The 16416-nt window shown below is 41.7% G+C and overlaps 1 protein-coding gene across 5 annotated transcripts in view; it reads left to right on the top strand.

The window, feature by feature from the left end:
• NPRL3 (NPR3 like, GATOR1 complex subunit) overlaps positions 1 to 16416 on the top strand; it is a 46247-nt gene that overhangs the window by 9017 nt on the left and 20814 nt on the right. For all 5 annotated transcript variants that reach the window (XM_005152503.4, XM_005152504.4, XM_031052179.2 and 2 more), the window contains 6 exons: positions 1177 to 1306; positions 4273 to 4347; positions 7333 to 7486; positions 8317 to 8398; positions 14979 to 15116; positions 15851 to 16007. In XM_005152503.4, the coding sequence (XP_005152560.1) occupies positions 1177 to 1306; positions 4273 to 4347; positions 7333 to 7486; positions 8317 to 8398; positions 14979 to 15116; positions 15851 to 16007 (736 nt within the window). The remainder of the gene's footprint in view (positions 1 to 1176; positions 1307 to 4272; positions 4348 to 7332; positions 7487 to 8316; positions 8399 to 14978; positions 15117 to 15850; positions 16008 to 16416) is intronic.

Here is a 16416-nt window from a genome sequence, read left to right on the forward strand (position 1 = left end):
GAGTGCAGCATACACCCATGCCTGCCCTTTTCTTGAGCGATACTAGGTTATCTGGGATACCTGCCTGGTGGAGGGGGATGGTCTCACAGAGACACATGTCCCAGAATGTAAATAAAGAAAATTAAATAAATATTTTTATTCCTAAAAAACTGGTCTCATCAGAAACTGGTTTGGAATTAATTTGTTTAAATGGGAGCCTCCGAGAAATCAGATGAGGAAAGAACTTGCTAATATCAAACCTTGCAGTGCTCCTATTCTACAAGTTCCCTCCAGCAGCTAGCTGAGGTCCTCCTCCTTGTGAATTTGAGCTCCACCATCTTGGGGGGCACCCTAAAGAAAACAAGTGTTTGTAGAGACCAGGCCAGTGTTGCAAGGCTGTTGGAAAGAGCATTTGCAGAATTTCTCCCTTATCACACTGGATTCTTACTTGTTTTGCAGCAGTATCTGTCTTTTACAGGGCAGACTTCTGTACTTGCATTCCTGACTTGCAGCTGCTTTCTTTCTCACCACCAATCCAGAGCAATCCAGTAACACCATGGCTGGTGCTGAGAAGGGCCTGCCCTGTCATGAATTTATCTCAGTTTGGTTTATCAAATGAGAAAGCCCAGGTGCGGCCAGCCAGCTCTCAGAAGGATGCCAGTGATCTGTTGACCACAGGCTGGGATCTGTTGAGTAGCTCACTGATGAGCTTAGGGAAAGGAAGATCAAGTGTTGGTTATATGTTTCTTTGAATTGAATCAGCTCTTTCTTGCATTCCCCTCTGCCATACTGGGTGGCTTGAAGATCTCTGTGCTTGAGTGACAGGCTGTGTCGATATGTAGTTGCTTAGTAAATTCATTAACCTGCAGCTAAATCCAGGCAATGGCTAACTTGAGCTGTTTTTATATTTAAGCAAACTAAATCTAATCTTTCCAATGTATTTTGCTCAGCATGTAATTAAATAAGCATGACCCTGCAGCCTTTGTCGTGAATGCTTCCTGTTTCATAATTGTGATGATCTGAGAGATATAATTAAGGGGTTCTTAATTTTACATAATTGGTGGTGCTCCAGGTACAACAATTAAACACACCTTTCAATACTTCAGAACCTCATGAGTTAAATATATCTCTATTTGGAGGAATATTCTGGGGTGTGCTTTTTGAAAATTGTAATAACTTCTCTTTCTGCTCTTCAAGGTTTTCGGATGTTATCCTGGCAACAATTTTGGCTACCAAGATAGATATGTGTGGCAAAAAGTTTGAACTGAAGATTGATAATGTTCGCTTTGTTGGCCATCCCACATTGCTTCAGCATGCCCTGGGGCAGGTATGGTATGAGGTCCACTCTGGGGACCTGCCTTCTTTACAAACTGCATGGCTTAGGAAACAGAATTCAGAATGTGTGTGTTGGGTTTTGTTCCTGTTTTTACTTCCTGATGTGCAAAGCTGTCTTCTGCTTCCAGATAAATACGGTGAGTGGCAAACTGAGGAAGCTGTGTCAGTGATTCACAGAGGCCCCTTTCTGGTTACTGTAGAAAAGTTGTGTGAGTAAAGACAAGTAATACGAAGCAGTCCAGCTCAAAAGCTGTTTCTCATTATATTAGTTATTGCAAGTTAGCTTTTTAGCACCTCTAATTAGTATGGCAGTTAAACCCAAAACCTTCACAAAGTCTAGAAGCCTCATTAGCCTTGTTTGGCTTTTAACTCTTACTGATGCTGAAGGTCATTCACAAGGTTTGCTTAGAACAGGCAGGAAGTTGAAAGAGGTGTAAAATCTTCTTATGGACAAAGTCACAAGATGTACTGTAAGAATGAAGTGGGCTTTGGTAATTTCTGAATTTAAAACTGATTTCCCTTGCACTGAACTGCTTTGGTCTCATTTTTCATCACATTTACTAAGTCACTCATTTTTTCAGGAAAAAAGTCTACTTGCCAGTTTTATCGTTCCCTCTATAATTAGAGATGGAAACAGATTGTTGGCATCTGCTGCTTGATATTTAGAGGACCAGACTGTTTTAATCCAAGTGAAGAGCTGGCTCCAAGCATCAAAAGATGCTCGTGTTCCACTTTCAAAACTCAGTCTAGGGTCTATCAGAAATGTGATGTAGGGTCACCACGACTCAGTCCTCAAATGTTTAAGCTGTGTTGGAAGAGAGAATTCAGGCGTCCCCAAGCTGTGCAACTGCATCACCAGCCCCAGTCAAGGCAAGTGATGAACCAGGCGCAGGGTTTGTGTGGGTCCCCCAGCCAGGAGCAAAAAGGAGACAGGACCAGAGAAAGGGCTGGAGGACAAGACTGCAGTGTTCTTAACCAGAGGTCCATCCAGGAGACAACGTAGGTTGAAGGCCCATCCTTGAAATGGGGCCGGGGACAGGCATACCTACAGCCCCTGGGCTGAGCTTAAATGGGGCTCCAGGGATGAGCCTGGAGGACCTAATTGGGATGGGTCAGGGCCATTAAGACTTGTTGGTGCCCTGACAGCATGGCATGTTGTCTCACAGTATCCGATTCCTTTATTTTGTTAATCTTGTCTGAAAGGCACAACTTCCTAAATGTGCTGTAAATGAGGTTAAAAACTTGTATTTCCATTTCCTCACCACGTTCTCTCCACTTCCCAATCAGTTTTATCCTATTTGCATGAAATGTCTCTTCATTTCCAGTATGTCCAAATAAAAATGCATCAGGGTAAATGAATGAAGTTATAAAGTGCTTTAAACACTTTGCTCCTCCTTGTAGGATCTTTTGGGTGTGTCTTATCACACCAGTAGGCACACCAGAAGTTTCTAGTGTCTAGAAACTTCTAGATGTGGCAGCCATCTCTGCTAGTTCATTTGAGTCTAAATCTGGGACCCTTTAGCATTTAGGAGGAAGCTAGATGGAGCTCCTTTCCCATAAAGCAAAGGCAGTGATTGGGGAGACCTGACAGTCTCTGGTTTGGGTTTCTCCAGGGTTCTTACTATAGTAAATTAATCCATAGGACAGCTCAGCAAATTCTTACTCAGATGAGATTCAAGAGTTACAAGAACACAAGTAGTTGATCCTGTATGGCAGACTACCTTTTATGTAGGAATATTCTGAATTCTTCAAATTCCTTCAGTATTTTCTCTTCCAGCTTAGTCATTTCTTCTTTTTTTCTGGACAAGAGGTGATATGAAATCTAGCCTGCATTCCAATTGATATTAATGGTGCCAGTTTCTTTGATTTTAAGGCGGGAACAGAATCAATCCCTACATTTGGAAATGCTTTTGAGTCTCTGTTAAAGTTCACAAAACATTCTGGAACCTGTAAGTCCAGATAAATTTTACCACCCTCTTGTCATGGCCTTTTTGATAGGACTTCACTTATACTTTAAAAAAAAACAACCACATTTTGTTGCTGTTTTTCGTTTCTCTAATTCTTAAGACTGCTGAGTGAAAGCACTCAGATTTTGGAGCTTACTGCTGAGCAGTTTGTTGCTGATGCTTGGGACCTGTCAGAAACGGTGGATGCAGCTCTGCTTTTGCCAGCATCCCTGCATTTGCTCTGTCTCAGATGCTGCATTAGCTACACCTGCTCATGTGTTGGGTAGAGACCCAGAATTAGGTTGCCTGGGTGTTATAGCTGATTTCACATGGGATTGGATGGGTTCCCCCCATGGAACTTTTGGGGCAGCAGAAATGTCCTCCTGATTTTGTGCTCCATCTTGTGGTGACACTTGCTAGATTCAGAGGTGTTTGCCTGAATGCAGAAGCTCAACTTACACATGATGGCTGCAACTGTTCCTCCTCACCAGAAAGTCTGTACCTGCGTTAGGGCTGAAACTCTCTTCTGCAGAAAGAATAGGGGTGCTCTAGGATGTGTTTGAAATCCTGCAGGAAGGGAAAAGCAAACCTCATATTTTAGTACTGCACTTCTAGATTTTTGTATTTTTTTGTCTGATAAAAGCAACAGTTTGTAACATGACTCAGTCCAACTGGGGAATTGAAAAGTAGGGCCCCTAAAGATGCTAATATGCAATAGTAAAGACACCTATTAAGACTGCTGTATTCCATGGACATGACTAAAATTCTTTGGTTTAAGTTTAAGTCTTCACAGCTTCTCAAAAAAGGCAGTGATGTAGCGTAACTGTGACAATTTAATTAAAAAAAAAATCATAGTTTTATTTTTTACAAGTCAAATTTGATGGTATAATTTGATTTGTCTGCTCTCTTTTTTCAGTAAACTTGCTATTTGACTGAGTTAGGCTTCTTTCCCCCCTTGTTACTGGATCCAATTGACACTAGCCTGTAGGATTTATTGAAAAATATTTTTCAGGTATCCAAAACTGATCCCTCACCAAAGAGAGAGATGCCTACAATGATTCTCTTCAACGTGGTGTTTGCACTAAGGGTAAGGACTGTCTTAATTCCATCTGACAGCAGGAAGTGATTTGGATGTATAAGAGAATGCAGTAGATTCAGGTTCCAGTAATCTCTTGTAAAACATTTCATTGGATTTGGAATTTGAATTTGAAACAACAGACCTAAACAATGTAGAATATGGCACTGACAAGTTGGAAAGTTTTCCAGCCCAGTGGAAAACAAGTACTCTTCTGGATATTTTCTGAGTGTTTGGTTTTATATATCCAGAATGTAAAGACATGCAAGAAACCACTTTGCAAAATAGATATGAACCCAGCTGCGAGTTCTGCATGTCTCTTGTCTTCCATTATTAATGAGTTGGTAATCTGCTGTGACTTTCTAGGCCCTGAAATTAAGGTTTGACCAGCAGAGCTATGGGAGAAGGCAGCCTGGGTCTGACTGTCCTGTGTGTCAGATGCCACACTCTGTACCTGACTGTTCTGCTCCTGCCCAGGGCCAAATCCATACAGCTACACCTCGCTGAGGCCTTGTGACTCCATGCAGCTCAGACGTTGGCAATCAGCTGTGCTCCAGAAGCAGAGGCAGCAGGCAGTGTGGAGAGTGGCTTATGCTTGGCCAGCCTTAAGAGTCAGGTCCCCACCATGACTTTGGTCAATCCAAGCTAGCTCAGGGCAGAGTCATTCAGAAGCCTAGACTGGCTCAGAACTACACTGTTTTGAGCCCTTACTGATGCTGTGTGTTGCAAGGACATGTGCCTTTGTTCAGTGTCTAAGATTTTTGCTGCAGTTTTTTTTCTTTTGTAATGAAATAGACAGTATTTGAAAGCTACTTCCTCTTAGCAATGAGATGTAGAGTACCAGGGAGCAGCAGCTGTAGCATTCTAAATGAGAAAAAGGTACAAGTAAAGAGGAAGTAGGTTATGATGCTCAGCAAGAACCTGGAGCAAATACATAGGTTTTGATTGGAATTTTTTTAGGCCCACTTTATTGACTAGATGTTGGTATCTGTGTTAAGGGATGCTGGCTGGGCTAATTAGGTGGTGTAAAACCCTAGATATTTCAGGATGTTTGAGCCTTACTTGATTTTTGAGCTCTGGCTCTTTCTTTCCAGCCCACAGGTCACATCTGTGGAGCCATCATTTTATTTCTGTGGCATGTACACATATGAAGAAATATTTTAAAAATAAATGAGGGACTTGAAATAGCTGTATCTATGGAAATTACTGATTTTTGTTTGACTGGATATAATGTCATGATTTTATATGTTTTCTTCCTTTTAACACTAGTCCTTCTCTTACTGCTGGCTTTTCCATGTCAGCTAACATTGCCATGACCACAGTCTGGGTGGCTTGAGCTTGGCTGAAGAGCACAATTTCACACAAGACAATTATCCCAGTAGCCAGTCTGAACCAAGCAAGGGATCCAGAGTTCTTGTGCTCTGGGACATTCTTAAGTCAGAGAGTCCTGACAGGACTTGCAATACAGGGATTGATTTTAAATTTCACACATTAAGAGACCTTAGCTTCAAGGAATTGTATTGTTTGGTGTATTGGTAAAGCGCCATGCTTTGGTTGTAGGTAAGTGTGTATAGATGTACATGTGAACACAAACATGAATGCACATGGTCATGTGGAAGCAGAAGTGTTGAAACCAATGCTCTTTCATTCACAATATTGTAAGAGCTTGCTGAAATGCAGTGAAGACTACACCTAGCCCACATTTTTCCTCAATCTAATTTCTAGTGGTTTTCCTGGGAAAACCTACTTTTTTCTCATCTTGGCACTGTGATGATTCTGGTGTAATTGTGTGTGTAATGTGGCACTAAATCATTTACCAAATGAGACATCCTTAGTTCATAGAGAGCTGTCAAGTTTGGGGGAAGTGCTGTGCAAGAAGCAAGTGGAAATTTTTTCCTAGAATGGTGTAGTGCAGTGCAGAGGGTGGGTGGAGGCATTCTGAGATAAAGGTGAGAGACCATCTGCAGAGGGCAGACAGAGCAGGCAAAGTCCCAAGTGCTGTAATCAGCACCGATCCTGCTGTGTTCAAGCTTCAGGGTTACCAACGTGTCGTGACTCAGCAAGAACAGTGGAATCAAAAATGCTGAGTCATAGTTTGCTAGCTTACATGCCAAGTGTTCACTTGCTAAAAGTGTAAATTCCTTTAAATGTCTTAACAAACATTTAAAGCAGCTGCTTACTCAGACTGGAGCCACCAACTCGTGTCGGCCCTCCCCCCCCCACCTTATTAGCTGTACTTACGTGATAGATTTTTCCTGCACTTTCATTCTGAGACATGCACAAATGCAGTGTTAAATGTCAGCCATATCTATGAAATGTTTGGGAGTGTAAATCCAAATTCATTCCAGTTTGGGATCAAATTGTTGATCCCGTGCTGGCAATTCTCACATAGTTACTGCCTTGTCAGAATATAAAACAAACATCAGTATAGGAACATGGAGTGAATGGGTTGTGTTAAAGGCACTGTAGTCCTCACACTGCTGGTGAATTTAACCTGAACATCATGACATTCTGCCTTTTCAAATAGCTTGACACTTTATTTTCTCACTATGTGAAACTGAGTTTTTTGGTCTCTGCTAGCAGAACTCATTAGAACCATTAACAACTGGATAGGAGTTTCATACTATAGACACTGTGTTTGTTTGATGCACAGACAAGTGTAGAAATCCCAGAGGCTTCTCTTTACTTTTTGACATCTCTTTCTGCTTTGCTGCTGCTAGAGAAAATGCCTTTCTTTTTCCGATTGCAAAAGAGGCTGACTTTTGGTATCTACTGAAGATAATTATTTTCATAGAATCACAGAGTGTTTTGGGTTGGAAGGGACCTTAAAAATCACCTGGTTCCAACCCCCTGCCCTAGGCAGGGGTATCTTCCACTAGTCCAGATTCCTCAAAGCCCCATCCAGCCTAGCTTTTTGACTGCTTACCCATCACTGTAGTTTTGTATATGTGATTGTGGCTGAATGACTGACCTGTTTCTTTTCTGTGTTGCCTGTAGGCCAATGCAGATCCATCTGTGATAAACTGCTTACACAATCTTTCCCGAAGAATCGCCATAGTCTTGCAGCATGAGGAGCGCCGCTGCCAATACCTGACCAGGGAGGCCAAGCTGATCTTAGCTATTCAGGATGAAGTGTCTGCCATGTCAGAAAGTACGTGCTGAGCTTAGCTTTGTGCAGGAATGTGTTTGTCCAGGAGTACTTCTTCAGAAAAGTGCTGATTGTGCCTTCTTACTCCTTTTGTGGCTAGGATCAGTATGAACAAGTTTTGGTGCTCTTTAGCATTCTGACAGTTTTTGACTGCATTTTGCCTCATCCAAGATTGCTGTCCCTATGCAGAGATGTCAGCCTTAGAAGCGAAGTAGCTTGTTCACTTCCCTTGCTAGCTCAGTTCAGTGCAGTCACTGGAGAATGAATGGGCACTGAACCATCACATTTGGATCTGCCTGTCAGGCTGAGATGGAAGAACTCATGCAGCCTGCTTCACCCAACTTAGAGCAAATTTCCCATGCTTTAATGCTGTGTGCTGCATCACCCGGTTTCTTGTGTGGAAACTTTACTCTTACATGTTGTTACCATGGCTAGTAAACAGTTACAGAGCATCTTTATAGCCTGTACTTCAGAGCAATTTACTGTAATAATATGGAGTATTTAAGGTGAACTCTGACAGTGATCTTGCTGCAAGCATTAAAAAATAAAACTAACATGCATAAACCCAAAAACATTTAAAATCATCACTTGTCAAATTCATGGTTACATGTGCTTAACTGAGTTGAGGTTTAGGAGAAACTGGCAATAATTTACTATTATTTTAACATGTAACTTGAGTTACTGCAAAGATGATTGTAGATTAAGCGAGGATGTAGATTGTAGATTAAATGGATTTTGTCCCTGAGGTACTGGTTAATACCTAGTGGGGGAAGAGGACATGCTTTTTCCTTTGAAATCAGTTCTTTGCTTTCTTGTTTTGAAACTTTCCACAGCCACAGAAGGGCCACAGTCACCTTTTCATCACATTCTACCCAAGTGCAAACTGGCCAGAGATCTCAAAGAGACATATGACAGGTAAGTGGCAGTGCTGCCTCTCACGAAATCTCTTAGTCTCGTTCCTTAGGATATTGTCGGCCTCTTCATGCTGTTGACTCACTGGGACTTGGGTTTTAGACCAGGAGGAGCAAAGTGAAGTCTAGCTGTAAGGTGAAATGTTTACAGAATTGCTACTGTAATCATTACCTTGGTCTCCCTTTGGATATGTTTTGGTTCATAAAACTGTGACAGACATCACCAACTTTTAAGAATTATTTTCTTCCTTAGCACAGAGGCACATAATGATAAGTGAATTGTGGCATTGGAAAGTGTGATAATATGAATATCATATCACTGTAATGCTCTAAACCTGTAGCTAAGAGAAAAATGCTGCATCTAGCACTGATGGCAAGTCAGATACGGCCCTGGCTTCATTTGGTTACAGTGTGCATGTCTGGACAGTATATTTGTATTAGGTGGTGAGACTTTCAGCAGAATGAAAAGTGTAACATGCTGTTTCTTGACTGGATTTAAAAGTTCTGGCAAGGATTTCAAAGGAGTGTGGAGTTAGTGCTGAATTTCAGCAGGAGCTGGCACCAGCCTCCTCCAGCGTACTTTGGCTCTGACAGCTTGTCAGTGCTGACTTCTCATGCAGAGCAAATGCTTCCGTTCACAACATGTGCTTGCTGAAAGATCTTGACAAAGGAGCAAGAAGGTTTTAGTGGGGAAGAAGATGATGTGACCTTTGATTAGGGTGTTTGTCAGGGCTTGAGAGAATTATGATGGAGTTCCCTGATTGACTGTAGAGCACATTACATGATATTAGACAAACCCTTTACCCTCCCTAGATTGCGGTTCCCCGTGTACAGAGGGTATAATCACAAGGCCTTATAAGGTAAGGCACTGAAAGCCTAAATAATTTAAAGATTGCAACGCACATTATAAAACTTAGAATAAGCTTGTGCTTTGTTATGTTCAAGACCTGTGAATTTCAGCTTCTTTGGAAGGCATGTTGTATATTGTCCCATACAACTCACATCAGACCTGTACTGAAGTTTAAAATAGGCACTTCCTATGCAGCCTGTAATTCTAACATTAAACTTCACCTACTAGTTACTTTTTTCTGTTCCTCTAGGGCTGTGTGTTTGTGCATGATTAGGCGGATCCTGATCTTGTTTCCAAACATTTTAGTGACACAGTGACATCTTGTGGCATTTAGCTGTGACTGGAGGAACATGGAGTGTGCTAATATGACCCTTGTTTGACATAGACTAACCACAGAGAAACACACGTTGGTGCTGCCCCCAAGATGTAACAGAAGGCAGTGTCTCCCTCATTTAGGCGTTGTGAGAGGGAGAGAAGCAGTGCCAGTTACATTTTGACACTTTTGCATGAAATTGTCATAAGAAAATATAAAAAAAATAAGGTGTTGCTAAAAGTATATAATGGCTGTGCATTTTATTGGAAAGCTATATTTGAAAAGTAGTTAACAGTGTTGTTGGCTGGCTGGGTAATAAGGTGCTGTTCTGCAGTATTTTTCCATTAATACTGTATGCAAGAGAAGAGGAAATATGCTTAATTATACCTGCACTCAGCTCAGTTGAGAGGGGCTGCAGCACCTTACCAGGCAGGCATGGAATTAAAAGTGGTCTGTTTGGTTGTTTTTTTTTTAAGGTAGAAGAAATGGTCTAGAAATAGGATTTTTTTAATTCTGCAACTGCAAGATGAAGAATTCTTGTGTGGCAGCAGCTCCGGAGCAGAGTCTGTGTGGTCCTCTGTGAAATGAGGATTAGTCACAAGTGACATGGGATTGCAGAAAGAGCAAATAGACAAGAATGCATAGAACAAGACTCAACTGTAAGTTAGAAATCAACCCCATTCAGGATTGTAAAGCCCCTGCTGTAATGAATATTGTATCCACTTTTGGGCACCACATTTCGAGAAGGATTAGAGAGTGTGGAGGAGTGTGAATGACCTAAGAGGAAAGATTGAAAGATCTGGTCTGTTTGTTTTAGAGGAGAAAAGGCTGCTGGAAACAGCAAGTCTTCAGATGCATGCAGTGATAATGTGCTGTTTTAAATTTGCAGAGATTTCTGGCATAGCCTTTGGCATAAAGGAACAGCATAGTAAAATGGAGAGAGCACTTCGAATTGCAGATGGGAACGCAGCTCTCCATCTGAGATCTGCTCAAGCCAGCATTTTCTATTGTCTGCTGATTTCTGCAATTCCAGTGGAAGGCCTCTTGAATTATCTCCCTTGCTCCAAAGGTGCTGTCTAGCCCTTGTTTTCCTGTAGATGGTGCTGAGGTATTTCAGGCAAGACCCAACACGTCCCTTAGCAAGTTGGTTTGTACAAAACCACAGCTGTGTGAATCAAAGTGTCCTTTGTGTTTTGAATGAAATGCCTGTAATTTATAAGGCAGGAATCAATAACCAGGTCTCAATAACCAGGTCATCTTGACCATAACACTACTGCTGCTGTACTAATGGAATATTCTTAAATTAACAGTTCAGGAGTAATCAGCATCTAAATCTTGGGACCTTTTTTGACTCTAGTGGAGAAAACGGGAATGTTTCTTTTGTATTAGTTCAGAAAATAGATTTGAGTCTTGTTATCATGTCCCCAAACTTCAGCATTGGTGTGGAACAAAAAGCATTGGCTTTAGGACCAAAAAAGTCCAGTTGCCAGTATTTCCAGTGCTGACAAATTTAGCACTGTTAAAATGGGTGTCTCTTTTAAGCCAGCCTTCAGTTTAGGGAGTTAAGACAGGTTTTGCCAAATTTTATCTGCAACTGCAGATAGTATGTTAGCTTCATACTGCCTGTCTGTTTTTAGCAAACTTCTCTTTTCACTTTATAACTGGAATTAAAGTGAAAGTATGGGGAGGTTTTGGGGGAGGATTGTTTATTTCTTTTAATATGCAAAGAGCCTTTACATTTTTAGCTTAGTGGGATCTGAACTGACTGGTAGATCTAGCCCATCTCAGCAGCTCAGGGAGAACTGGAATACTTTTATGAGATTCAGTGAATTATTAGTTGTGATTTGTGTGGCTGTACTGTAAAATATAAACCAACTACCGTTACTTGATCAAAGGATGGTCAGTGTCTTCTTTACAAGGAAATGTGAAATCATTTCAAAGCTTTAAGTAGTCACAACCTGTAGCAAAAATAAACTCCAGAGCTACAAGCTTTCCATGACTAAACTAGAAAACATTATTGATTTCTGATATAAATAGAACAGACATAAAATGGTGTGTGTATAGGTAAAATTTCATAAAATATGAGCTGGGATTATCTTTGTTTTGCCAGTAGTTATGAAAAGAATGTTGCAGTTTTGTGGCATACTGGCCAACTACTGGGTTCTCGTTTTGGGGCGGTGGCTCACAGTTGCTGCTCAGGGCAGAGCAGAATAGAGCAAAAGAGCAGTGATATTCCCAAAAAATCCCAGGTGGTTTCTGTATATTCACTTCCCGGAATTAGTCCACAGTCCTGTGAGCCAGAGTAAATATCTAACCAACACAGCATCCCCTGATAAGGAGGTCCATGCCTTCACTAGTTTCTGTGTTTCTTTCTGTTTCTTTTGAACTTTGCTCCTTCTAGTATCATGAGATGTCTCGTAAGTCTTATGATACAGCTTTTTTCTGTTGTCTTCTCCCTGTCTCAGTTTTAGACTATGATACCCCCTCTCCATATCCTTATCCCTCAGTATTGCTCCTCATGTATTATCTAACCAGAGATTCTTTAATTTTCTTCTTAAAGTGTGAAACTGAGTTTTTCTGGGATAAGATGGAATGCCTTTGAGGGTTTAACAGCCAGTTAAGAGTATGTGGAGTGAAGCTATTTTTGCCCAGTTGCTCTCGAAGTCTGTGGGAAAAAGGAAAAGTTGCAGCAATGTCTCTGGATGCCAGTTAACTGATGGAGCAGTGGGCATGTAAGGCCAAACAACCCTTATATAGGCCATAACTGCTCTGAAAAGAGCTTTTGGAATTACAGCAGATAATTTTGTGAAAATGTCAACTCAGTGAAAAAGCTCAGGGTGCAGAAATCCCCATAAAATGTGAGAGTAGCTGGGAAAGGAGCAACAAACAAAAGAGCCTTCTGTAAATTCCTGGTGTACCTACTGCACCTTTGTGCAATTCTAGGTTTCCTGTCGGGGGCTACTTAAACTGTGTCCCTGAGGTTCATGGTGTGCAATGCAGCCGATGCAGTCTTCTCACCTTCCCACAGTCCTGCATCATTCTGGACTCAGCTCCACTACTTGAGTTAGTTAAGAAGAATAAAGTAGAATAGGAGGTAGGTTACTGCCCAGTATGACTTTGGAAACTTATTTTCTTGGTTTTCTCTTCTTTTGCTGGTTTTTGCCATTCTGCTTCTGCCTCTAAAAGAAGGTGGCTGGTTCAAAGCGAAAGTGCTTGAGGCCAGCTCATGGAGATTTGTGAGGCTCACAGTAAAAAGCTTGCTAAACAGATGACTTCATGGGGGATCTGTATAATGAAGGCAAATGTGGATCCAAACTTCACTTTCTGTGGCTTGACTGCATTTCATGTTGTTAGAATCTCTGTGTACCTGTTGGTGAAATTATTCAACTCCGTTGTTTGGCTAAGGGCAGTCAGATACATTGCTGCTAGAGAATGTAGCTTGTCAAATTATTAAAGACTTCAGTTATTTTCCATCCAAGGAGGGGCAGGTGAAGGAGAAACCAGGTACATAAAGCTATAATGAAGGCTTGAAATTGTACAGTTGAATGCAAATGTAGAAGAATGAAATTAAGATCCAGATCAGAACTGAAAATCTGGTTTTCTTGTTGTCTTTAATTCTAGGCTCTTGTATATTTCACTGCAGACAAAATTATGCTGTGGGGAGTGTAATTATCTAATTAAAACTTTTGCCTTGGTGCACTTGGACTGAAGAATGAAAGGAACCAACTGTATTTTCCTCTGTTTCCTGAATGCTAAACTGTGCAGGGAAAATATCCCTGCAAGTGTTTCATGTTTTCATGTATCTCTGCTGCTTTTTAGTTACCTGTTTTAGCAACCCCAGTAGTTTCCAGGTAGTCTTTTATCTCACTTGCCACATTCATTTATTGTCATGTCTTCTCTTGCGAGTATTTGGCCTGGTAGATAGCGCATATAACTCCTGCTTTAGGGTGCCCCTCATCTTGATGTATTTTGAGAGAATCCAGCTTTATCTGTCAGTTGGTGTATATCTGGTGGGATAAGCAGTGTTACTGGTTTTCTTGCATTTAATGAAAGAAAAATGGAGGTGTTTGCTGTGCTTTGCATGTTCCTTCAGGGTTTGGAGCCTCTATTCTGATGTGAGGTGGTAGTGTCAGAGAGACAGTGGATTCATCCTCTCAAGAAAAACATACATAATAGCTACTTTATTTGCAACTTGAAAAATCAATATTGTTGGAGGTCACTGCAAGATCTGAGAACAAAACCACAGCCTCTGCTTCTGAAAAGCATTGTCTGCAGTGAGATTGCCCCTAATGAGTCTGATCATGCACAGAGTAGGACAGGATCATGTCTGTTCTCTCACCACTCTGTTGTGGTTTGGTGAATAGTTACACTGGCAGCCAAAGCTGCCCAGTGTTTTTGTTTCAAAGCTGAATTTTCAGGTCTCTCTAAAGCCTCTATCCAACCAGATGAACTTGAAAAAGAGCATGTTAGTTTGTGGCCTGCAATTGAATGCTAGGTAGAATGTTGAAATCACCACATAAAGAGTTTCCAAGGCATGTATTTGCTCCCGGCATGTTCCTGGCATGTTGTTAAATATGCTTTGTGTAGAGGGGAAGTTCGTGGGTATTACCGACACAAAAGTCATATTGCGAGTCTCAGCACTCTTGAATTTAAAATTAAGACTGGAACTGTCAGAGTGCAAACTTCAAAACTGTATTTTAGGCCCTCTTCTCAGTGAAAGAGGCTTATAGTTGCTTTCAGGCTGAACATGAGTGTCAAACTTTATTGCCATTCCCGAGATGTCCGTAATTTCCACTCCAGTCCTGTTGTCTGAAGTCAGCTTAAAGGCTTAGCTTAGTCCCTGTGGTTTCCTAGAATGAAGAAGCCATTTAACCAAGCGCGTTTGTGATTTCATGTGACAAGCTGGAGCAGGTTATTATGAAATAAACAACCTAAGCAGAACTGAAGGAGTCCATTACTGTGGAAACGTGCTGCTTGTAACACCCCTTGCCCAGTACAGACATCTCCTTTTCTTTTTTCTTGGAGATGAGGATGGAAATTGGAGGTGAAAACGCTGTGCCCAATTCATCTTTGCCCTTTGCAGCTCTGGTCTAGGGAAATCTCTGCCTTGCAGTAGCTTTTTCAGGAAACTCTTATCTTGAGATACTGCTGCAATGTTAAGAGCAGAGGGAGCAGAAGATCGGTGGGGTCATGTCTTTCAGATCCCTCCAAAGTCTCATTGGGGATAATGCTCTGTAAGTACAAGTTATGGGAGCACTTGCAGCTAGGAATCAGCTGGCCCTCAGTCAGTCTGGGGATAGATAGGGTACATTCAGCCTTTTCTTGTCCTGATGTGATTCCTGTGCAGGGGTGAATCTGGATTATTATTTTCATTGTTACACACAGTAAATGCTGAATGTATTTATTTTCTTCCTATTTTAGTCTCTGCACAACAGGGGTGGTCCGTTTACATATCAACAACTGGCTGGAAGTGAGTTTCTGCCTGCCTCATAAAATCCATTATGTTGCTACAAACTTTATACCCCCTGAAGCAATTGAGAGAAGCCTGAAATCCATCAGGTAAGTGCAAGTTGTCCTTCAGATTGTGGCCAGCTCTTCTCTAATTCCAAGTGTGGTGCCACAAATGTCTGTGCTGGCAGAGCTGGGGAGATGATGTGACATGAGCTGTAGCAGTGGTGGCACCGGTTGAGACAGGGATCCCTTGAATCTTCTGCTGTGGTGCCGTAATGCTGCTGTGTATGTGGTAGTATGAAGCAACAGCCTTTGCCTTAATATTAAGGTGGTTGTACTGAGGTGATGCTGCAAGAGAGTTTTGTGGTCTTTCCAGTCACAAGAATTGTGTGTTCGTTTTAATCTGACCCAGAAGTAATTTTGCTTTTAGAAGAAAGATATCCCAGGCCCTGTGAGATCTTATTTCCAGCATTCCATGTTTACAGCTTTTTACTTGCAAAAGTAACTAATTCTTGCTTTTACTCCATTCTGTATTTCAGTAGTGCAGATGAGTAGTTTTCAGACTAGTTCCCCAGCCTTAATTGCATGCTAGCACAGTGCAGTCTTTTTTTCCTAGTCTCTGGGGCATCCAGTTACCATATAACACTTATCCCTTTTTTATAGGGAGCACCTTACTTTGTGACATAAAAAGAAGCTTATTCTGAACCCGCTTACACCAAAAGGATGAGATTAGAAGCTTGTTTTTTACCAGTAGATTGACCCCAGGAATCATGGTCTGGGAATAACTAAGCCTTCAGGAAAAGCTGTAGTTTATTGTGCAAATCTATTCTATTTTTCTGCAGGCCCTACCATGCCTTATTACTTTTAAATGATGAGAAGTCATTGCTTAATGAGCTCCCGTTGGACTGCTCTCCTGCCCTGGTGAGAGTAATTAAAACTACCTCTGCTGTGAAGAATTTGCAGCAACTGGCTCAAGATGCTGACTTGGCATTGCTGCAGGTACGGGGAACTGTCAGCAGCAGCTGAAATCCTTTTAAATCATGAGGTGTTTTCTTTCTGTGTGCCAGGGCTTTCTGTGGTACGTGAGCACGTCAGTTCTGTCAGTGTGAGCAGAGTGCACAGAGAAAGCGTGAGCCTTAGAGCTCACATGGGGAGAGGTTGGAGAAATGAAGGGCAGTGGTGCAGTGAGAGCACTCAACAGTCCTGTAGCTATATCTAAGCTGCAGATTGCTGTGGTGTAGCAGGGATGCCTGGAAGTCTCCAATCCACACCACTGTTCAGAGCAAGCCCAGTAAAGCAGGCTGCTCAGGGCTTGTCCATTCAAATTCTGAATACCTGCAGGGATACCTCCCACAGCCCCTCTGGGCCCTGGTCCAGCATTTGACCAGCATCAGAGTATAATCTTTCC

Source organism: Melopsittacus undulatus, chromosome 8 (assembly GCF_012275295.1).
Source record: "Melopsittacus undulatus isolate bMelUnd1 chromosome 8, bMelUnd1.mat.Z, whole genome shotgun sequence".
Classification (NCBI taxonomy): domain Eukaryota; kingdom Metazoa; phylum Chordata; class Aves; order Psittaciformes; family Psittaculidae; genus Melopsittacus; species Melopsittacus undulatus.